Source organism: Harpia harpyja, chromosome 16 (genome assembly GCF_026419915.1).
Source record: "Harpia harpyja isolate bHarHar1 chromosome 16, bHarHar1 primary haplotype, whole genome shotgun sequence".
NCBI classification, from domain to species: Eukaryota; Metazoa; Chordata; class Aves; order Accipitriformes; family Accipitridae; genus Harpia; species Harpia harpyja.
This window is the reverse complement of record NC_068955.1, coordinates 28797145-28820537: the sequence shown is the minus strand read 5'-3', so window position 1 is coordinate 28820537 and position 23393 is coordinate 28797145. Positions and strand designations below refer to the sequence as shown.

The 23393-nt window shown below is 41.4% G+C and overlaps 1 protein-coding gene across 5 annotated transcripts in view; it reads left to right on the top strand.

Annotated features, from left to right (window-relative positions):
• The window catches only part of NELL1 (neural EGFL like 1), a 302370-nt gene that overhangs the window by 45129 nt on the left and 233848 nt on the right, over positions 1 to 23393 (top strand). For all 5 annotated transcript variants that reach the window (XM_052811479.1, XM_052811477.1, XM_052811478.1 and 2 more), the window contains exon 5: positions 17788 to 17884. In XM_052811479.1, the coding sequence (XP_052667439.1) occupies positions 17788 to 17884 (97 nt within the window). The remainder of the gene's footprint in view (positions 1 to 17787; positions 17885 to 23393) is intronic.

The following is a 23393-nucleotide window of genomic DNA, read 5'->3' as shown; positions in this document are numbered from 1 at the left end:
CTTTGCACTCAGAAGAGTCGTCAGCATCTTGTTCATCTTTGCACTAGCATCTCCTGATGACACCACAGTAAATGTCAAAAGATGTGAAAATGAAGAGCAAGCCAATGAGGGGTACTTCTGAGCGCTACTGAAAATCCTAAGCCTTCCTCATGTTAGTGTTAGGAAAGCTGCCGCTGAATGTGTGCCCTGAAAGAGCTGTAGACTTTACATGTAAATGTCACCATTTTAGGCTAGTGTGGTGTCAGGAGCTCTCAGCAGAATTCAGGATGTCTAATGAGAAGTGATGCTTCTGCAGACTTAATTGAACAAGTAAGTCACAGGGAAAGAGAATACGACTGCAGTCAATAGATTGACCTGTCCCGTCTCCTGCAGAGATTCGGTGTCATCAGAACAGGAATTTAGCTTGAAGTGTACCTATCTAGTTAAAGAAGCTCTGTGCTTTTTACTTACTGTTCTTTCCCCTCTAAAAACCCAAAAAAAGGCAAAAAGGAAAAAAAAATGACCAGCAAAATTAATCCCTTTAATTCCTACTGGATTTCTTTAAGGGGGTTGCAACATGGCTTCCTTATAGTTATGCACGAATTTGTATAAATGCCTTACTCCTTGTTTAGGGCTATGGTAATATGTTACACGTTTGGAAGGCTCTTCTGAGTGACTGATTTGTGAATGCAGTGTTATTAAAGTTAACCTGTATCTGAGAGCGCATTGAAAGTGTTCGCATTGGGAAAAATATCCAGCAACAACCTAATTTTGCTACAGGATTTGTATTGATACCCAAAGCCAGTCTCTGGCCTCCAAAACCTGCAGTAGATCAGAAAGCATTGGAGATGAAACTCGTAATTTGTAAACAGGTAGTCGAATCTACTTCTATTCTTCCCAGCTTTATCACCCACATTACTCTGATTCGTAAAATTGCCTTGACGTTTGGTACTTGATTGTCTTTTGGGTTCAATTCAAAGTTGACTTTGTTTTTCAGACCTGGATAGGTTAGGGAAGAGTACTTGAGAACTGGTAAAAGCCTTTAGTGCTTTTAAGAGTCATCTTTAAAACAGCGTAATTGCCTCTGTTCTAATGAGATGTAATATGGTGGGGGAGGCATACATATCAAAGGAGGCATATTTGCCCAAGTACACGTCCTTTTGAAATCAGCTCCTGCTGCATTTTACTTGTTCCTTTTGGTGCTCCTTCAAGAACAAGGAGTGAGAATTGTAGCCGAGTTTGATGCTAGAGCTTGGAGCTGCTGACACAGAAAGATACATTAGAGTCCAGACTAAAAACCTGTTGAATGTCACCGGACTCTCCTCACTGACTTGGAGAGCTTTGTGCTGGGCCGAGGCAGTAACCTCCAGCCAGGGATACGTCTCAGACAACTGGCATAATAAGCAGCGGGTGCACTTGCTAACGTGCTTTTAACATTCTAGTAAGGTTCTGAAAGCTTAGAAAAATGGAAAGACTACATTAATTATGAATGTACAACTGATGCACAAGTAAAACCTGTGCTGAAAGTAACATGGAAATTAAGCGCGATGCTCTTAGTTTTGTTGTATCTGCGATGCTGAGTCCACTAGTGGCGAACAAATCTTGTTTCAAAGTATTGGTTATGTGTAGGATCTGTGCTCCCCTACTCTAGGGAAAAGGGGTTGTCAGGGGCTTTCTGGCGAGTGTTTAGGTTGAGCTAGAGCAACTGTGTCGTCGCCAGAGGGTCCTTAAATAACCCATGGCACCAAAGGGTTAATATATAACGAAATGAACGCTGCCATGTACCTTCCCAGGTTTGGCCTCTTAGGGGAGCAGAGGTAAAGGATCCCGCCGTTCATACCTGCGTTGTCAGGAGATTCGCAACCCCAGGAGACTGTCATAGTCCTGTAAGAGCTGGCGTTTGTCTTCTCTTCACTGGCTGTTAGTTTCAGTTGTACAGTCTGTGATGATGTTGCCGGGGGTACCTGTCTGTCCGCTGCAATGCTTGCCTCCTGCAACAGTAACAACACAGAAAAATGTTACATTTAATAGTGTTAAGAGAAGAGTGAGGGAATAGCACGGAGCCTACAATTTAAGAGGTGGTGGGTACTGTATGAAAATGTATTTATTGATGATTTATTTCAGAAATATAAATTCCAAATTGTTCTCAGTGTGTCTAATTAATCTGAGGAGGTAAGCTTGAAAGGTGCTTGCTTTATATTTCTGTTGTTTTATTTCTCATCAGCTGTATTGCTACAAAGGTACTCACCTGTGCAGACAGTATCAGTATTCCTTTACTTGAACTCTGTCTGCAGGCGTAAAAGGGAGAAAGGCGCTTAGCTGCAAAAATTAATGCTTTCCAGTGAAAATATGTGCTGGAGTGCCTTTTACTATGAATGCAGCCTGTGGTTTCGATGGATACTCTTAGCTGTTTGATGGAGGGGGTTGGTAAGAGCATAGGAGGATAGATTATAAAACTGGAGCAGGCTAGGAAGTAGTCTCCAACTGAAAAAACATGTTGTCTGCTTCTTTTATGTTTCTGCTGATAGAACAGCACATTAGGGAATAAAAAATGCATGAGCAGTGAGAACTTTTTAATTGGAAAAATAAATAAATTAAAGCAACATAATCCAAATATGGGAATCCGAGACCTCTGAGTTCTTATAAATAAGATATTCTGGCTGCCAACATGAGGTTTTCAACTTATCTAAACAAAGTCCTATGACTTTAATTAGAATGTAATAAATTTAAAGAAGGTTAAGGGATGTGTTTAAAAGAGGGATTCACTGCTTTACTTACTGTAAACCACTTTCTCTTCAGAGAGAAGATGGCATGGTGGCAGTGTTATGCAGCTGGGTAATTTACTCCCAACATTTGAATACGCTTTTGTGACCCAGATTGCTTCTCTGCTCTTTAAGCTGTAAGCAGAAGCTGTCAGAGAAACAGTTACTCAGGTAGAGTGCTTTAGTTGTGCATTGCAGGTGCATCCCACCTCAGATCTGTGGTACTGTGGATTGGAAGTTAATTTTCGCTTACCGCTTGTCCCTTTTGTTTGACAGAAAGGCTACAAACTTTTTAGCATGAGAGATCTCCAGCTGGCGTATGATGTCAGCTGCTCTCAGGCCTGTATCGTTACAATTATTGCAGTTAAGCTGCAAGGAAATGTTCAGGATATGTTCAGCATTACTTGAGGAAAGATTTTTTTTTTTTTTTTAAAGAAGTTTTTTTTAATAGCCAGGGTTTTTCATTGAACGGCTAACGCATCAGCAGAATGGTAGTATGGGTGTGACTGAAGACCGATGATATGTCTTAACCCAGCTCTTAATTATGATGAAAACTTATTTTTTTCATCCTAGTAAAATCAGTTGAACTTTTTTTTGTATACTGCATTGATAGAATTGGGAGAAGGCCGTAACTATTTATAAAAGTGCTAGAAAAGTACTACAGAAAACAAATTATAACAATCCGTACCTGTGCCTGCCTGTCTTAGATCCTTTGACCACCCCTAGAAGGCAGCAACCACTTATACAGGTACTGGTACCTGGGGAGCTGTGCTGCAGCGGAGACGCCTCACATAGCTCCTGCTCAGAGCGGAGCCTGCGTCTGCTTTGGTTTCTTTCAGGATTTAATCCAGGTCCTGCTGGTGTCAGCTACTGAAAAGCAGAAGGCAGCCTCTGGAGGTTCGGTTAAGGGCCTTGAATAGGAGCTTGTGGCGGTGCCCGGAGTTTTAGGGACCTGTGGAGCCAGAGTTGTGTAGCTGCAAAGCCCAACTACTGCTGAATATAGACTTAACGGTGTTTTTTCTTTTTTTCTATTTTAGAACTGGGGACTTGCAGTGCTTTCTGGTGAATTGAAAATGTTGATAGACAGGTTGATGACTTCAACAGGGCAGGAATAATGTGTTACGCTTTAAAGCTGGCATCTTGCATTCATTGTATTTGTGTGCTATGGGTGTGTCAGAGAGAGAGGATGGATAATGGTCGAGGAAATAATCTTAAATCAAGGCCGGCAAGCCTCAAATGATTTAGTAATTTCCTCAAGTGTGTGAATAGGTGTATTATTCCATTCTCAAATACTTTTTACAATATACATTTAGGCTTTTTTTTTTCATTGTCAAAGCAATAAACCCTTAAACTGGGGTGATTACTTACAAGAGCAGTCTCTGAAAATTTAGCCTGCATGGTTTGAAATGTATCTGTATGTTTGTTTCTGTGGAATTTTTTCAGGGGAAATCTCCTGTTACTTGCTTCTATTTTCTTTTCATTTGTTGGAGTGCTGATGGGGGTCATACGGACAGAGAGGCGATCGTGGTAATTTGGGAATCAACCAGATAGAGCAAATGTTTTGAGTTTTTTCCTTTCAGATTATAAAAACAATTATCTTGCTCCAGCCAGGCAGATTAACTGCGATCCAAAACATAGATGATCTTTTCCGTTTGAAGTGGTTAGCTAAACTCTGGAGTTTAGAACTGGAAGTCACATAGGGTAATACTGGAGCCGAATTGAAAAACGGTAGTATAATTGTAGTTAAATACTTTTTTAAAAGCGCTGGACCTTTGCCAGAGAGCAGCTGAGAACCCCTCGGAACTACTCGGAAGCTGAATTGAGATCTGAGCCTCCATATAGCAAATAGTACAGAGTCTTTCCAAATGATCTGAAACCTCCTGAGTGCTGTGGGATGCGAGAGGGCGACTGGGCAAACAGGACTGAGACTGCTGCAGTCTGTGAAACCAGCCCAGAGTTTTATGAAGTGGTTTAGTACTTGGGGAGTCTGTCTTTGACAGTTTAGAACGGCAATAATTCCCCAGAGGTAATTATTTTCTAGAAATCCAATCTTGTCAAAATCCTCAAGTTGACTGCAGGGAGGTGGAGACTGCTTGACCGCATTTATTACTACCCCAAACCTGACAGTCCGCATCGTTGCTCCGCTTGGTGACAGAGTAAACCGACAACACTTTTAACGGCAGACAGTGGTGCAGGAGCAGTCACGTTTGTTCCTTGGGTGTGGGGAGCCGGGGGCATGTGGGGTGCTCAGAGGTGGAAGGTGTCGAGGCTTGGAAACGCCGTGAGCGTGGCTGTCGTGGCTCTGGGGTGTTAGGCGGTGGCACGGATCTTGCTGCAGCAGCGGCGTAGTGTCCCCTCTCACTTTACACGTCACGCAGAGCCGCTTGGCATATTTGGAGACATACCTGTCTGCGGGAGAGCTCTGTCCGGGCCTCCGCTATGTTTGGATGGTCCTGCAGCATGTAAGGGGGGTCAAGTGGGCTCAGTACTCAGTGTGGGGACAACTGAGTTTCTGGTTCCGTGCCGTGAGGTGAGAGCCGCTTTGCAAATGTGCTAATTGAGAGTATTGCAAAGGCAGTCCAGTCTCACACTTCAGAAGGTGAGATATTTCTGGGAGTTGAGGAAGTACTCTGTTTCTACACAGATGAGTGTTTAGTGAGCTGGTTGGTGTGTTTTTTGGTTTTGGTGGGTTTTTCCTTTTTTTTTTTTAAAATACATCGGATATTGGCCACTGCTTCTAGTTTAACTATTTCGATGATATGAAGAACCATTGTTGTGATCTGTATTACCAATGTAATGATATGTTGAAGGAGCAGTAGGGTGAAAGATGGTAGTTTGATCCTCAGCATAGGAGTAAGGCAATGTGCAATTTCCAGTCCTGTAAGTTCTTTTCATATCTGAGACCAGCCGGTAATGAAAGAATCAGTGAAAGCTGCATTACTTAATTGAGCTGCAATTTTAGCGGCATTCCCTTCAGCATGTCAAAAATGAAAGCAAATAACTAGCACTGTGTCAACTAACGCAACTAGAAGGACTTCCTCAGCCCTAGCTGAATCTTTCCGTGTCACGCCAGACACTTACCTTAACCTCGACTGAAAGATGTGCTGTGCGGTATCCCTGGGGTGAAATCCTAGCCCCAGTGAAGTCTGCAGTGAAAACTCTCATTGACTTTAGCTAAGCCACGCTTTCACCTCCTGAGTGTGTCAGATGTTGTGAGAAATGAGCTCCAAACCTGAGTGCTGTCCCTGGAGAGTGCTTTTCTGTCTGTCTGCCTGGCAGTTTCCATCAAAACTTAATTTTAGAACCAATATAATGGCTTGTTCTGTGTTTACTGTATGTTACGTACACCTCCTCAGTCATGGCCAATTAGTTATTATGGAGAGAGTGCAATGCTATCTTTCAAACCACCAAGGCTAAACCGGGCGGTTGAAAAATACCGTGGGAAAACGGAGATGTGGGTTGTCGGATGAACCTGCTGTAAGAACTGAGGAACACGGAATGAGTCGGCCCTCGGTGGAGTTGCAGGGATGGTGGCTAATGGGGAGGAGCAGCAGCTCTGGGGAGAGCCGAGTGCCGTTGCCCAGTGCTGAGACAACGCTAACGGGAGGGCTCTGGCTGGAGTGTGGCAGCTAAGGCGGGGTGTTAACAAGCAAAGCCTGTGGTCCTCGGCCTGCAGTTACCTTCAGTTATGAAAGGAAGTTGGCTCTGGAATATGGATGAAATTATTTTATGATTATACACAAATCATTTAGTGATGACATGAACCCCTTGATGAGATGATCCTGTGACAAGATACACTGTAAGGCAATTAACTTCTCAGCATATGATTTTTTTGAAGGGAGGGAAAGAAGCTGTTTAGTAGAAAAGTTGCTTGTGGCTGTCTTCCTTTGAAATTTATTTTTTATAGCAGTGCAGAAAGGAGTTGGAATCAAAAGCCTGATTCTTCTTGCAGTTGCACCTGTCTTACTGTACTAGGTAAAGTGACTTTGGGGTTGAGAGTAGCATGAGACAGAAAAGAGGAAGGCTGCAAATATTTTGTGAAAAAGGGCTGTTTCTAAGCTGGAAGCTTACTGTGCTTCAGGTTGTGCTGTAACTGCCACTTGTGAAGACCTGTGTGCTACAGATCTCGGGCTGGGGATCGGCATGTCCTTGTGTAAATGCAGGTAGATGTAATAGAAGCAAAGTTTCAGCACTGCCAGTTCTCACTCAACAAAAGTCTTGTGACAAACACCAAGAGTAATCTTAGATTTCTTTTTTTTTTTTTTTTTTTTTTTTATCCCCTGCCCCTGACAAAATTGAGATGACATAAGCCATGTAACCATGGTTTTACCTCTCTGTTCTGGTAAAATTTTATTTTGGGTTTAATTTTGCTGCAAGATCTGAAGTACCTGTGCTGCTTTGTGCCATTATTATGATGCACATTTTTACCCTCTCGCTTTCTGATGCAAGATAGGCTTAATTACTACTTGTTTCAAAGATACTTTAATATAGTTTTTTAAATCTCATATCCATCTCGCTCTAAGGGCTTCTTGTTTAATTTGTGGGAGAAGAGCTTTTCTTCTTATACGTTGGAAGAATCCATTGAATTAATTTCTCCCTCCTGTTTCTAGAACCTGTTTTTAATGGCTCAGTCTTGGTTTACTGGTATTTGGCATCTGGGATGTATTCTCAACCTTTGCTTCATCCGAGATGGGCTTTTGGTATGATGGTTGGCCGGGTAAAAAATGAGCGTGCTGTGCTTTTAGCTTTCTTGTATAACAGTTTGCTTTATTCAGTATCCTGGTTTAGAACCTGGTTCAAAGCTTGCCGAGGTTAAAGGGCGTCTTTTAGTGACCCTGCGAGTTTTAGTGTTGTCTTCACGTATGGGTGAATTTGTCTCCTTGTCTGTAGTGGATAATTGTGTGCATCATAAAAAAAAAAAAAAAAGCCCCCTACTGCTACATGTTTTATGCTCTGCTATTTGGATATCAATAGTTGCTCACAAGCGGTAAAAAGATGCCAAAATACCTTTGGTGAGTCAGATATTTATTTGAAAAGTGGTATTTAAGCTATGTGGCTCTCAACTCTATATTGAGATGTTTAAAGAGAAGTACCTAAATTCACGTTCATTTATAAGAGTTGTGGGCGTTGAATTTTATAAGAAAAGTCTGTGTATGTAAATGACATCTCTCTCAGCACTTAAGAGGAGGCATTCTTTTGACCCAGACACCACCATAAGCACTGCTCTAGCCAAGCAGGCTGAATATGGCTAAAGTTGGCATCTTCACCAGAAACTGGGACAAGTACATTCCGCTTGTGCTTCTGCTACCTGTAGATTATGTGCAAGTTTTATGGGCAATGCCAGGACCATGAACCGCATGCTGTTTACCTCAGATTTACCAGGTCAAAATGGACTTTCAGGAACACTAGTAGAAGAAAAAGGTTGCTGTTTTGGTTTAATGCCGGTAGGCAGCTAAGCACCACATAGCTGCTGTCCGCACAGTGAGATGGGGAAGAGAATCGCAAGGATGAGAGTGAGGCGGGGGGTGAAAGTGAGTTGAGATAAAGGCGGTTTGATAGGTAAAGCAAAAGCTGCATGCACAAGCAAAGCAAAATAAAGAATTCATTCATTACCTCCCATTGGCTGGCAGGTGTTTAGCTGTTTGCAGGAAAACCAGGGCTTTATCTCATGTAACAGTTACTTGGGAAAACAAATGCCATAACTCCAAATGTGTCCCCCCCTTTCTCCTTTCCCCCAGCTTGTAGTGCTGAGCGCGACGTCATATGGCATGGGATATCCCGTAGGTCAGCTGTCCTGGCTGTGTCCCTTCCCAACTTCTTGTGTACCCCCAGCCTAGTCGTGGGCAGGGCAGTCTGAGAAACAGAAAAGGCCTTGATGCTCTGCAAGCTCTGCTCAGCTTTAGCTAAAACATTGGTGTGTTATCAACAGCGTTTTGGTCACGAATCGAAAACACAGCCCCATACCAGCTGCTTTGAAGAAGATTAACTCTATCCTAGCCAAAAGCAGTACAGTTGCCAGAGTTGAAATGCGCAATAACCATTTGGGTATCAAACTAGCTGGCTTGATGCTGAAAATACTGTGTTTCTGTCCGAAAAATTATGGATAGTGCATGTGCAGTAAAGTGCAAAGTGCTCTGGATACGTCACGTGTAAGATACAGTAGACCTTGTAGTTTGTCATAATTTTTTTTTTTCCACAACTCTTGAAAATCCTAAGCAAATGGCCAAATTTCAATTTCTGCCTAGAGTCTAACTCAAACTATTTTCTGGGTTTCTTGCACTTTCAGGAGTGCTGTGCTTGTTATATGAAGATGGGTAAACACTGCAGCATTGTAGACAGGCTGTTAGCCTATGGCTTAGACACTTTTAAGACTGTTATCGTCAAGAACCAATTGTATCTGTTTTGTCGTTTGAAAGGAAAGTTAATAATATTGATCTTGTTCGTAAAGGTGTTTGAATTCACCTCAGGATCTCCAGATGAAAGATACCATCCATACAGGTGTAGTATTCTGAGAGAGACGGATTTCTGCCCTTCATGTGGCCAATGTCATATAATTTAGTGGGTCCAGTCCTCTACTTCAAATCAGTAACAACGATTGGTTTTAGTTTAATGCTCAAGAAATACTGCTAAAATTCATCGATAAGTTTGTAGGAAACTGAAAGGCCTAATGTGTTTTGTAAAGAAAGCCCCACATAGGCAGATAGTATCTCTGTGAATTTACCCTTATTCAGTTTATGTGTGGAGAATAAACCCTGAAACCTGAAAATGAAACATGCTCTTCTAACCATCTTCACTTGCATTTGTTTAATTTCCTCCTGTTTATTACAGGGTCTTGAAAGTCAATTTGCATTTCTCTTGAATGAAAAAAAGAGATTGCTCATAGAGTTTTATATAGATACATTTTTATTTTTAAAATTAGATTTGTAGTTGGAATAATGAAATTGAAAAGTAGAGTACGTTCACTTTATCTCTATGATTATATGGGAAAATCGATGGAATCATTTGGGTGACAGAGTTTGAAGAGAACTTAAAAACTGAGCATGCGCTCTCGAGGCTTTTACCTAACATATAGTGTTACTGGACACCTCCTATTTTTTTTCTCCCAGAGCTGACAAACAACTTTTGATTAAATAGTTGGCAGTTAGTATTGCGTATTCAAAATTTAATAACAAAAGGCTTCCCTCAAAACCTGAGATTTTAATCTAAATTGCTTTTCTCTGTTAAGTGATTGTGAAGTCCTATACTATGACAGAGGAGACAGCACGAAAAATCAAAATTTCTCTCAGGAAGATTATTTTTCTGAAACGGAACACTGGAAACTGAATGAATAATTCAGTTAAAGTTGCTCCAGAACTGAATGCATGTCAAATAATGCATCTTATCTGTAAACACTATCAAGAAAATCCAATCACATTGGTATTGACACATTTTCATTGGGAAGCATATAGAAAGCAGGTTGAAAGAGAAATATGTAAAGATATCCTAGTATTTATTTTTAAAATCAGTTCTTAATGCCTTTGGAAGAATAGACGTAAAGACAAATGCCAATATTGTATCTTAAAGCTAGAGTCTGATATAATCATCAGTTTCTTTATGCGGTTGGGGTTCAGAAAGCACTTTGGACAAACTTTTGGAAGCAGCTGGTTATTTTTATACAATGGGCTGTGTTAGCAGGCCTGACATTTGCGATTTTGGATGTACTGAGTTTTTCAGCCTCGGTTGGAGATGGTAACAATGGTGAAAGGTTCTCAAGACCTCTGCAAATTAGATTAGGAGAAAGACTGATGCAAAACATGGGGGAACCTCCCTCTCTCCTCTGACTTTCTATTACAAAAGCGGAGAGTGCTATTTCAAAGACTCTGCCGTGAACAGTGCGTTATTTTGTGTGACTTCTCCATACCCTTCAGTTTATTTTCAGGATCTCAGGATCCAGATGGATGTATACAGGGTAACGAATAGTTGCAAGAGAATGTCAGTTTTGAGGATCAGGTTCTGAATTGCAAAAATCTGTTTTGATGAGTCACCCGGATGTCAGCAAGGGCTCCTGTGCAGTCATCGGAGAGGCCTTCAGAGAGTGATTCATTTACTGTAAGATGAATCACGCCCTAGAAACCCTTATGTCTCTTCATTAAGTAGGTAGGTCTAGAGGACTAGCTCCACTGTAGGTGTAAACTTTTGAGATATCTAAAATTGGGTGCTATGAATTCAACACCTGGTCGCTACGTGGAGATTTATAGCTTCAACAGAGTAAGTATGGCAGCTATATCGGGAATAAAAAATGCCTGTTCTTGGATTAACAGAGACCAGGGACTGAGAAATGAGGTTCCTGCCTGTGCCTCAGCCGCAAGAATATTTAGACTGCAGCTATTTGTTTCTTAATTGTACTACTAATAAAATAAATCTCTCTGGTTCATATCTAGCCTGAAAATTTGAGAAGGCACATTCCTCTTTTAGTAACCTGAAAGAATTTGGAAATTTCATGATTTGGTGTGCTACTTTGTACTAACTGTTGGAGTTGTAGTCTATTTTATTGTTCAGAATTTTAGGCAGTTGCATGTCCTCATCAGTCCACGTTGGCTGATGTATTCTAATGAGAACAGACGCTAAGTTTATTTTCATGTTTTGCTAAATATTTCAGCTATTTCCAAAATGCTTCTGGCATGGCAAATATTGTAGGTAGGAAGTAGAACTGCATCTCCACAAAAGCGGAAATACTGTGCAAGTGTTACCCTTTGCTTGTTAAAGTCGCCTGTAAGAGATCTTCACTGCAAGAGACAATTCCATGTCACGTTTTTTCCAGAGGGGATGTGGCCCAGTGCGTGAGGCAGTTAAGCCTTAGTCGTGCCCAGTCTGATGGCTTGGATCTTGGGCAATGTCCGTCCCTCACTCTGTGATGTTGGTTAATCAGTTAGTCTTTCTGTGTTTCAGTGTGCACACATGTAAAATGAAGATATTTCCCTGTTTTACCAGAACGTTATAAAGATGATAAAAATAATTTTAGATTGAGTGCATAGAAGGGAACTGTCTCCTTGTCCAACAGAGCTTGGTTTCTAGAGGCGTCCTTCCTCTGCGCAGAGAAGGATGCGTCTATGTGTATTTGCATGCAAATATTTTAGATAGGCTTCCTTTCAGGAATCCACTGATTACTTTATAGATTTTCTGTATATTGTATTCATTGTGTCACAGACACCTGTTTGGAATGCATCCTTGAAAAAGGTGTTCCTGAGGATTGCGTAAGAATACTTAATAAATCAAAGTGTGCAGATAGGCCAGAGGTATAGATACAAACCACAAGGGTATCATGGGTCTTTGTCAATTAACAGGTGTTTTTCTGACTACATTTAGCTAAACGGATCAGTGATTGGTGAATGTGTTCTGAGCACGAACGTTTCAAGAAAGAAGGATTGGTTCATGGTTGTATTACTCCACGTTTATGGTTCAGCTTCTTTGAAATATGTCAGCATAAAGTAGGGGCAAATCAAGCTTTCTCTTGGAAAGCGAATGCAGTAATCATAAATCTGAAAGTCTGAAGCATGGAGTAGAGCTTCCATTAACCTAGAGACCTGGGTCTCCTCATGCTGGAGGGGCTATTCAGTCTGCAGTAATTTTAGAGACCACAGTTCCCTGGAGTCCTCTTTTTAAGCATTCCTGTTCTTGTGAAGTGTATTGTGCATTTCTCTGTGTGGGTATCAAAGCCAAATGTATTGGAGACTGATCTCCAAGGAGCTCTAGACCAGCACTTCATAAACTGGAAGTGTAGTAGATATAATTTAGCTATTCATATGCCAAATGCAAAGTATTGGTCAAGCGTGGATAAAGCCATAGAAAGTGACATGTCAGCCCAGAAAATCAAGCAAGGGAATGCAAATGATATGGAAGCTTAATGTAGCTGTAAAAAAAGAAGGATCCTTTTATGTCTATTCAGCAACAGTAGTTTTTCAGCCTAAACCCCACCTCTTTTCTTCCAAAAGAAAACAAGTACACAAAGGGGAGCAGAGCAAGGGTTTTTCCCGCTTCACAAGCAATAGTTCTAAGAGAATTTCACCCGTAAGTAGTAACTTTTCACGTTACGCATTGAGATATGTTACAAAACGTTCATGCTTTATGGGTTTGTCTAAGTGTAGAAACCCCTGAAAAATCACCTGAATAATCAGTAATATTTGATAGATTTGTAAGTGACGTACTTATGTGGGTAATCCTAATGTCTGGGTGAAACCCTGTTCGCGACTCCTTACGCAAGTGCCAACGTAATAATTTTGTATGGACAGGGTGTCTTCAATGCCCATGAAGTCTCTCTCCTTCTCAAAAACGTGCTCTAGGAGTGCTGCACCGCTTACGATGTTCTTGTGACTTAAAACACGAACCTGGCGGCCAGGAGACATGCCCAGTTCCTGGCTTTACTCCAGCTGCCCATCAGTCAGCTCTGCTGGCTATCAGCTGCCAATGCGTGTAGCTGCTGACGCTCTGTTCACTGATATTTGAAAACGTTTGTTTCCATCTTTATTAAATCCACTGATTGAGAGTTAGTAATGCTATCACGTTTCTTTGCTCATATTAATTCAAAAGCTTCTTCCATGTAGTTCCAGTTTTTCTTTGTGTAGCTGTTTTACCTTTGTGTAGCAGCTTCCAGTCTTGCAGGAAAAGTCCCTTGGGGTTTTTTGCGTCACTCTCCTTTTTTTGTCAGGAGTTGCAGGGCTCTTGTTTTTTTTTTTTTTTTTTTTTTGTTTGGGAGTGATGGTTGTTGTTGGTTTGTTGTTGTTTTTGTTTTGTTTTTAATTTTAATTCTTCGTTAGAGTAGTAGTATGTGGTGAATTGTGTTCCTTGTGATTCCCCCCCCTTTTTTTTTTTTTTTTTTTTTGACTGTTATGAATTCAGATGTGCTTTTTGACCTTTTCATTTCCCAAGAGTATAGAGGGGATTATAGGGGTAGCGATAAGCTGTATGTATGCTTTCTGGGGCTTTTTTGCTGATGTTTAACAGCATACAATAATAAAGTAAGCTCCCATGGTTCGCAAGCCAAATAGTGTCAACCAAAACATCTTTTTACGTAGGAAGATAAGCAAGGACTGCTACATCTACAACTGCTGTCTGTATTTCATGCCTTCTGTTGAATCCTAAGCCTGTTACTCCGTGGGCAGATCTACAGAGAAGAAAACCAACCAATCTCTTAGACATAAATGGAATAAGGAACAAACCAACCTTTAATTAATTCCTTAATTTAAGGTAAATACCTGCTTCAGAAATGGAATTGGAGTAGAACAGTAGCGGAATATGGGGAATCCTGAGCATGTGTCTAATGAATGGCACTTTCTGAAGAGGAAGGTCACTACAGCCTTTTCCACACAGATTGAAAGTCTTTGTTAAATCATCAGAAAAGACAAGATAAACCACTTTAGCCTGTCTCTGGTTTGTCTTTCTTACCTGCTGTTGTTGAACTGTCATATAATAATGTCACGTAGGTTTTGGGTTTTTTTCTATGTAATTGCAGACAGATAATGTAGAGTTCCTTTATAAACTAGGCCAGGTAAATAAAAATCAAATACTCTTCAATAAGTAGCGTTGTTGAACCTGGTCAACATTGGGATTTTATCTGTTAGCAGAAACGGAGTTCTTTATGGAGTATTGACTAGTCTTTTTGCAAGATTAGAAATTTTCCGGTGAGGACATTATTAACCTAAGTCATGAATAAAGATGTGTTACATATCCAAAGAGAAACTCCTAATAAGATAGTGCAATTCAGTGACTGGTTTTCACAAGGAGCATGTCAATTCTTTGTTCTTTACTCAGTGTTTTGCAGCAGTTTTGCATTTGAGGAGATCTTCAATTTTGCATGAGGTATGGCAGAAGTGGTCTACTTACACTTTAAAATATTGATAGAGGTGGTGCATGCAAAATTCTTATAATTCTCAAAAGATGGTTTAAAGGAATATCATCTTGTTTTGCTGTTTGAACAGGTAAAACAGCTCAGCATGGTAATTTTATAGCCAGTAGGAAGTAATTAAGTAGTGGAGGCAGACATTTCGTAGAGCTTTGAATGTATCATGTTGGTGAAGTGTGATGAATTAGGGCTGATGATAATTATAATAAACTTGAGCAATAAAATCATGAGTATTAGAAGTCTTCTGACTCCTGTACTCACATTGTTAAGACGGAATTTTCATGTAACTGTTTTGTTCTTAGGTTTGAGATTGTTGTTGTTGTTTCTTTTTCAGGAAATAGTAAATTTGCCTCTAGTTTTTTACATTGCTCCCACTTGGTTTTGACAAATGTTTTCCTCCTTTTCTGGATAAGCAAAAGTGGGTAGAATATATGACTCTTTGTACTTCAACAGAAAAAAACTTTACAGAGCTTTCTTGAAGCTCTTTAATACTGGGAGGTCATTCTAGGCCTCTGCAAATGTATGAATTTTCCAGTAACGCCATATGGTGGGTTTGACCTTGGCTGGATGCCAGGTGCTCATCAAGCTGCTCTATCACTCCCCATCCTCAACTGGGCAGGGGAGGAAAAAAAAAAAATAACGAAAGACTTGTGGGTCGAGATAAGGACAGGGAGGGATCACTTACCAATTACCGTCACGGGCAAACCAGGCTCGACTCAGGGAAATTAATTGGATTTATTAGCAATCAGATCAGAGCAGGGTAATAAGAAATAAGAACAACTCTTAAAACACCTTCCCCCCACCCCTCCCTTCTACCTGGGATCAATCTCACTCCTCATTTTCCTCTACCTCCTCCCCATGAACAGCACAGATGGACAGGGAATGGGGGTTATGGTCAGTTCATTACATGTTGCCTCTGCTGCTCTTTCTTCCTCACAGTTTTCCCCTGCTCCAGCATGGGGTCCCTCCCACGGGAGACGGTCCTTCATGAACTTCTCCAATGTGGGTCCTTCCCATGGGCTGCAGTTCTTCATGAACTGCTCCAGTGTGGATCCTTTCCCCAGGCTGCAGTCCTTCAGGCACAGACTGCTCCAGCATGGGTCCCTCGTGGGGTCACAAGTCCTGCCAGCAAACCTGCTCCAGCCTGGGCTCCTCTCTCCACGGGGCTGCAGGTCCTGCCAGGAGCCTGCTCCAGCACGGGCTTCCCACGGGGTCACAGCCTCCTTCGGGCATCCCCCTGCTCTGGCGTGGGGCCCTCCCCAGGCTGCAGGTGGAGATCTGCTCCACCGTGGACCTCCCTGGGCTGCAGGGGGACAGCCTGCCTCCCCATGGTCTTCCCCACGGGCTGCAGGGGAATCTCTGCTCCGGCACCTGGAGCACCTCCTTGTCCTCCTTCTGCACTGACCTTGGAGTCTGCAGGGTTGTTTCACGCATTCTCACTCCTCTCTTCCAGCTGCTGTCGTGCAGCAGTTTTTTTCCCCCTTAAATCTGTTATCCCAGAGGTGCTACCACCATCGCTGATGGTCTCAGCCTTGGCCAGCGGTGGGTCCGTCTTGGGATTCGGCTGGCATTGGCTCTATCAGACACAGGGGAAGCTTCCAGCAGCTTCTCACAGAAGCCACCCCTGTAGCCCCCTGCTACCAAAACCTTGCCGTGCAAACCCAATACATGTGGCAACTTACAACACAAAAATCAATGATTACACTGGGTGAGCCTGTGCTAGAAACACTCGGAGTGTAAATGGGAAGATAACTGTGCAATGAGTTGTGTTGATTGACGTATGTTTTTTCTTTGGTGTTCATTTTTCATTTCATTTTAAAGCCATAGCTTTAAAGAAAGAAGAAAAATATTTTCACCCCTTTTAAACATACAGATAATTTCACCCCTGTAAGCTACAGGTCTCGATGCATTCAGAGTCTTTTCTATTGGCTGTCATGCTGGTGCGATTACACAGTCTGCCTGTGAGCTGGATAGTAATGGAAATATATTTCATCATCTTCTCAATAAGCCTTATTAAGCATGCTGTTTTTGTTATGAAGCAGTGAGTTCATGGCTCCCACTGAAGTGACATGCAGTATGAGAATCCAGGGTCAGTAACTTTGGTCTTGAATTTTTCGTATTCTAAAATGATGATATCATTGTTGTAGTGGTCTGAGTTCTTGAAAAAGGCGTTATGGAAACTTCATTACAGCTTTTCTAAAAATAAACAAATTAAAAACCCAAGCAAAACCTTTTGAAACTCCAGATACTTATTTTTGTAAATTTAAAATGCTGTGTTGCAGCAATTTTTCATGAATTAATTTTAGAAATTTGGTATGTAGATTACTGCATTCATGTGAAAGTTTATGCAGTACATAAAGTTTGCTTATGGACCTCATGTTACTTGTTGTCGTTGTTATTTCATGTTGATATTATTTCTAGTTCCTTGAAGAATAACCAAGAAAATGTCCCTGTAGTGCTAGGTACCAAACAAATACAAAGAGGTCCTATTCTGTACCAGACCTACCAGTGACATGGGCAAGCTGGATGTGCAGTAGTGGCAGCGCGTGTGAGGAAGCAGGCCAAGTGAATTCAGTGACAGCAGCAAACAGGGGAGAAGTGGCTAAAACGAAAGGTCCAAGGATGAATAACACAAGCGTAGAGACAAAAAGGCCATGGGAGTAGTGGTGGAATACAGTTTCTTTGCGATGTCTATTCAAAATTCTAAACAGTCTGAAAATCCCAAAGGGTTATTTCTCTGGTTGGATCTTGTGTGTGACTGCACTTTTTCTCCAGAACAGGTAGCTGAGTCTGAAGGACACCCATAGGCTAGGATGGTCCCATTTTGTTGTTTTCCCTACTACGGTGGGTTCTGGCATTGTGGTTTTTTTAGCCTAGTGCTGCACAGTTGGACAAGGGGAGTTTCAATTTTCTGCAGTCTTCATGTGTTAGTGATTTTAATAGTTGTTTTCCTCTTTGGTTTTTTTTTTGCTTTTAAAGTTGTCGTATACCTTCATAACTGTCTAATGGTAAATATTGTGTTTAATGAAAAATGTTGTGGGTTGGTTTTTTTGTTTTGTTTTGTGTCTTTTTGTTCTACTTTCCATCTTTTATCATTAACTGATCTTGACTAGCAACTTCTCAGAGGAAAAAGAGGATTCAAGTAATGGCAATGTATTCTCTCTACAGGATTTATGAACGCATCATTGATCCCCCAGAAACTAATCTGACACCTGAAAGCAATTTATGGCTGGGACAGAGAAACAGGAAACATGGCTTCTTTAAGGTAAGCAGGTACAAAATGGCACTCAAAGAAGAAAATTAATAAACAGTCAACCAGGTATTTCTGATTAGTTGTCTTACACTCCTGAAAACTGGTTTGTGTGAATTTTAGTAGAAACTGTGGACTTGGGATTTGAGGCACGTCCAACACTTAGAGAAAAGGGTCTCTTCCTGCAAGGTAGAGTACCGTAGTCACCGACTGAAGTGCCCAGTATTTGGGGGTTTTGTTTTGTTTCCTTACTTTAGGTTTCACATACCTGCTGTGCTCTGCCTAGCCGCTCCTGGGGACAGAACGAGACTGTGGAGGCAGCATCAAAGTCTATCCTTGGCTTTCATCTTTACACCTTCCCGAAACAACAGCTTTGCTGTGGTGTCTTGGCCAGACAGTTGTGGTCTTAATTGCTTTTGGAGGCCATTTCCTCCTCGATTTCACATGCACAATACCCTCACCCTTCTGCTCGTTGCCTTGGGTGACTCTTTCTTGTTTGCCCTTGTCAGCATTGACATGTAGAGCGGAGAAGGTCTTCTGGTTAGCGATCCTCCAGCTTTGGCACATACTAGCTATTGTATGCAGTGCATTTGATAGGATGAGAGGAAATGGCCTCATGTTGCGCCAGCGGAGGTTTAGATAGGATATTAGAAAAAATTTCTTTACTGAAAGGGTTGCCAGGCATTGGAACAGGATGCCCAGGGAAGTGGTGGAGTCACCATCCCTGGAGGTGTTCAAAAAACGTGTAGATGTGGCACTTCAGGACATAGTTTAGTGGGCGTGGTGGTGTTGGGTTGATGGTTGGACTTGATGATCCTAAAGGTCTTTTCCAACCTAAATGATTCTATGATTTGCCTTGCTGCAAAACAGTAGATTTTTCTGTTCCTCGAGTACCTTCCTTTCTTTCTATTTTTCTCAACTAAGTGTGCCACTGTGTTTCTCAACAGCGAGTGAATAGTGGGTCACTGAGTCTTTCTTGTTCATGAGCTTCTTTGCCTTTCAGAGCTTCCGTTGCTTCCAAACAGCCCAGGCTGAAAGGCTGGCTAGCTGTCAGGACTCGGGCTGCTCCTACCTTCTAGCTGGAAGACCTGTGTTTTTCCATTTATGAGGTTCCCCAAGACATCATCATAGAGTAGGCCAGTTTGGGCATGAGAACTTTTCAGAGGAGAAAGAGGATTCAAGTAATGGCAATATATTCCAGGTTCAATTAATGGCAATATATTTCCAAAATTGCAGAGGACAGAGAAATGACCTACAACTTGAAAAGCCCTCTCCTGGATGTTTTCTTTCAGCTTTTTTTGGCCCCTGGTGAGACTATGTGATTTTCTGGTCGAGGCTGAATTGCTGAACCAACCAACATACAAAATCCACCAATAAATGAAAACCACCCCCTCCACCTGAAAATTAATTCTTTTACTTTGTAAGCAAGTTACAGAAAAGTTTCTGATATTTCTTCCAGTTTTGGATAACAAGCCATGGTGCAAGCGTTTTTCAGTGAAAGGGTCTATAGTGCAGTGATAGGCCAATCTGCCTATCCTCAATATTGGCATGGATTTGTTGCCAAGGTGATTTACCACCCACTCAGTTTCCCTTTGAAGCTGTCAGTTCATAAGACAAGTTTACAAGTTGCTGTTTTTCTGAGGACCTCTCCTCCAAGTACCCAGATTTCAACAAGCTGGGACAATTATTTTATGCTAAAATTATTTAAGCATAGCAACTAACAGTTTTAACTGTGAAACAGAGGTAAAGGCTAACTTTTTACTTAAATGACAGTCCAAGAGTGGCTCTGAACCTAGAGTACATTTCATCCTCCAGCAGCTGAGCTGTCACTGTGAAGTGAAATTGATAGTATTATTTTATTCTACAGCTGTTGTTTTTTTACCTCAGCTGCTTCCCATAATTCCACAGATGGTAAACATATGTTTATAGCTACATAGGAAAAAACCCGAACTTATATTGGATTCGCCCATCTTAAATTCTTATTTTATGCAGGCAGTCAGAGCCTCAGAACTCTGGGATATTATATGTTTGTAAATTAATATTTCTACGTGTTAACACTTTGGAAACAGCAGGGTAGCTAATGATATGCTAATGAGCTGACAGTTTTTATTGATCATAATGAAAGCCGACAAGTGCCTTACTTTGCTTTATGCATGCTTGAATATTTTACTAACTTCAGGGCAGAAATATAATTGGTTGTATTTTTTTAATCCTGCTTGAGAGTTTCAGAAATCTTACTTTTTTTTATGGTACTCATTGCAAAAACTTGGGATTTTGCCAGTTTGTAAAGAGTACACGTCTCTTTCCATATATTTACATGCTCAGTAGGACCTCCCTTTCTTTTTCAGAGCAATTTGTTTCACTGTTTTAGCATATAAAAAAAATAGATCTATTTTCCTTAATGTAAACAGAGATCTGCAGGGAAATAAGAGCGTTAAAAAAGAATTAGCATTTTTGTATGTGTGTTGGAACCGTGATAATCTATGTAACAGAAAGCACTGGATACTGTTCTGTCATCTTCGCTGTGCCAAAAATTTTCTTTCTTTAATGATAATTAATTTGTTGCATCTCTCCGTAAATGAATAGCATTAAAGCACATTTTGGGCCATACTCTCATGCCTATTTTAGATCATAATTCTTCAGTATATCAGAAGAGGAGGGAGGGGATATGATATTCAAAAGTCACGGTGGCCAGTTGCTGCCATTTTTCTTATTTATGCTTTTGTTCCACGTCCTTCCTTAGAGTGATTATTCCACAAGTAGCCCTGCCGTGTCTGTGGCCTTGCTGAGGAATGAAGTGCTCTATGGCATAATCGAGGGAAGCGAAGTCTCACCCCTTACAACTAGTGTCTCTTACTAATTGTAATTTACCTGCTACAACCAAGCATTTGGAGTTCAGACAAGACGGAATGGTTTTAGCACAGCAGTGGTGGGAGCAAATGTGGAACAGACTTAAGATAGCTTTGGCTGTGTCCTTTGAAGGGAATCTTGTTAATTACTTCCTTCGAAAAATACACGCTGGCCCTTCAGGTTTCTTTGTGTGGCCCAAAACCAAGTTATGTTTTAGGGCTAGAGGTTACCATTATAATCAGATTAGGAAACCAAAGTAAATGCAACTGAAAGGAGGAAGAGAGTGATACCAGACATCCAGGGAACCCTCATTCTAGGATGGATCTGACGGCTGTCAGGATCAGAATTATCTGCAAAATTCATTTTATTGCTGGGGAGAACCCTTCCCCCTAAGGCTCCCTCCAAAGAGCTGCTGCAGAAGTGAGCTTATTAATGCATTGCTGACTAGGTGATTCATGTCGAAAGATGGTAATTTTCATATCTGCTATAGCAGGCTCAATTGATCCTGCTGCTGCGCCTGGGGATTGTATAGTAGGTGCTTGAAAACTATGTTGGTATATTTACTGCACAGCATCATATGTATACTTGGGCCTCTGTAGTCATTTTGGTCTCAGAGTCGTATAGACTAAGGTGAGGCAAATACAGTGCCAAGGGCAGCTGTTGAAGCTCCTGGCATGGGGCATGCGTGCCCGGTGTAGAGGAGCACAGTGCGGATCTAGTGGAGATGTAGTGGTGTTGACGTAGCATTGCCTAGGCGCAGGGTTTCGGGCACATCTGCCGGTGCCGCTGTGCAGAGCCTTTCGCCAGCCCTGGCTGATGCAACTTGCGCAGCTGTGTGGCACGCGTTATCTCTGTGGGAGAAGTAGCTTTTAAAGAGGGTGAAAGGCAACGGAGGAAATGAAAACGCAGGAGGGGAGAGCTCGTGGAATATATGACCCTTTTCACAGAATGTGGGAGGAGTCCTCTATTTAATAGAGACATGAGAGTGCAATAAACAGGGCTTCTGTATTACGTCCTCATGGGGTGGGCTTGATACTTAGCGCTGCAGGCATGAATTTAGTCTTGTAGCTGTTATTTGCCTGCACAGACGAAGGTTCTTCAAGCTAGTGAGTCCTGATGCTGAACTGAAGCTTTGGTTGTAGTTAGCCAAATGCTTTAATGATAACATAAAGGTGATGTCTGCTTGCGAAGGGAAAAAACGGCAAGATTTTGACCACTGACATTTCCCTGTCAAGGCCAAATGCTGATGTCCTTTCACAGAACGTGGACTGAAGAACTCCACCCTGTGCCAAAGTGAACCAGGGCCCTGGGCTTCCCCTGGGGAGCTGTGCACGCCTAATTCTCTTTCTGGCTGTGGTCACAGAAAGCTCTCGGCAACCAAGACTTAATGCTGAAGGAGGAATAGTCCAAGTTTGTTCATACGTGTTACAATAATTATGGCTGTAATAAGTGTTTGCCTATAATGAAGTCTTTCTATTAAAAAAATACATCAGCAAAATTTCTGCTCTTTGAAGGTTCACTTCTATATTTGATCGTATTAATTCTGTTTCAGAGGGTTTATAGACTTAGAAGGCATCTCTAGTGGTGAATTGAACTTCTACATTTTTCCATGGTAACATGCTTTCATGTAGCCAGAAGTCAAGGCACAAAAATAGTTGTGTTTCCTCTTCAGGTTGTATTTAAATGCAAATCTAGCCAAAAGACAATTGAGCTGTGGGTCTCTGATGCAACAAACATGTCTGAAGTTCAATATGCACTTTTGAGAAAAAAAAAAAAAAAAAAGGCTGAGGAAAACATCACTTCTGTCTGGATGATGTGCTGTTAGCTGTGTGATATGGTCTGGTAAAACTTCCTAATCTCATTTACTCTTGGTTGAGCTTTTCACTGGAGAGGCTTAAGCATTGAAGTATATTTTTGTGCTTCACCTTCTAATTTCTCGCTGATGACTGCTAGCAGAAAGTATGTAAAACGGCTTTCAGGATGTTCCATTTCCAGTGACAGTATTACTTCTCATTATTATGATGGTTTCATTATTCTCATAGATGAAAAGGTTAATAAATGAATATACTTCTGCAAGAAAGACAGTGTGATCTGATTATGTCTATTAATATTTTCAGTTAATATTTGATCATGCAACAGTGAGCAGGAAACGGTGCTTGCTGATCACCTTCTGCTGTTTTAGCAAATGAACACATACATTTTAAGGGTTACCTACTGTACTTGCCAGGCTTCAGGAGCGATCTGAGGCCTATATTTTATTTGTGGGTAGAGTTCAATGTTTTGAGCAAGTGACACTGTCCTCAGTCTGCAAAATTCACTCTATTGCAATTTAACTGAAAATTAAAACATAGTCTTACAAATCAGTAATTTAATTAGATAATAGCTGCCACAATGATAAATTTCCTTTCACATTAAAGAAATTCTTCTGTGTCTGGAAGGAACTGGAGCCATGTCACAACATCTGATTAAGAGTCAGGGAAAGCGCATATAGCAGCACTAGAAGTCCCTTGTTTTCCCTCGCTCCTCTCCCTTGCTGACCATGACGTTATTAAAGCTAGTGGATCTTGTGGAGTAAGTATGTTACGCAGTCAAAGATGGAGCAAGAGCTTTGTACTGAGCTTAAAAGAGCAAACACAAGCTTCAGCATTTTCTAGGCTATTTGAAGGATCTAGGG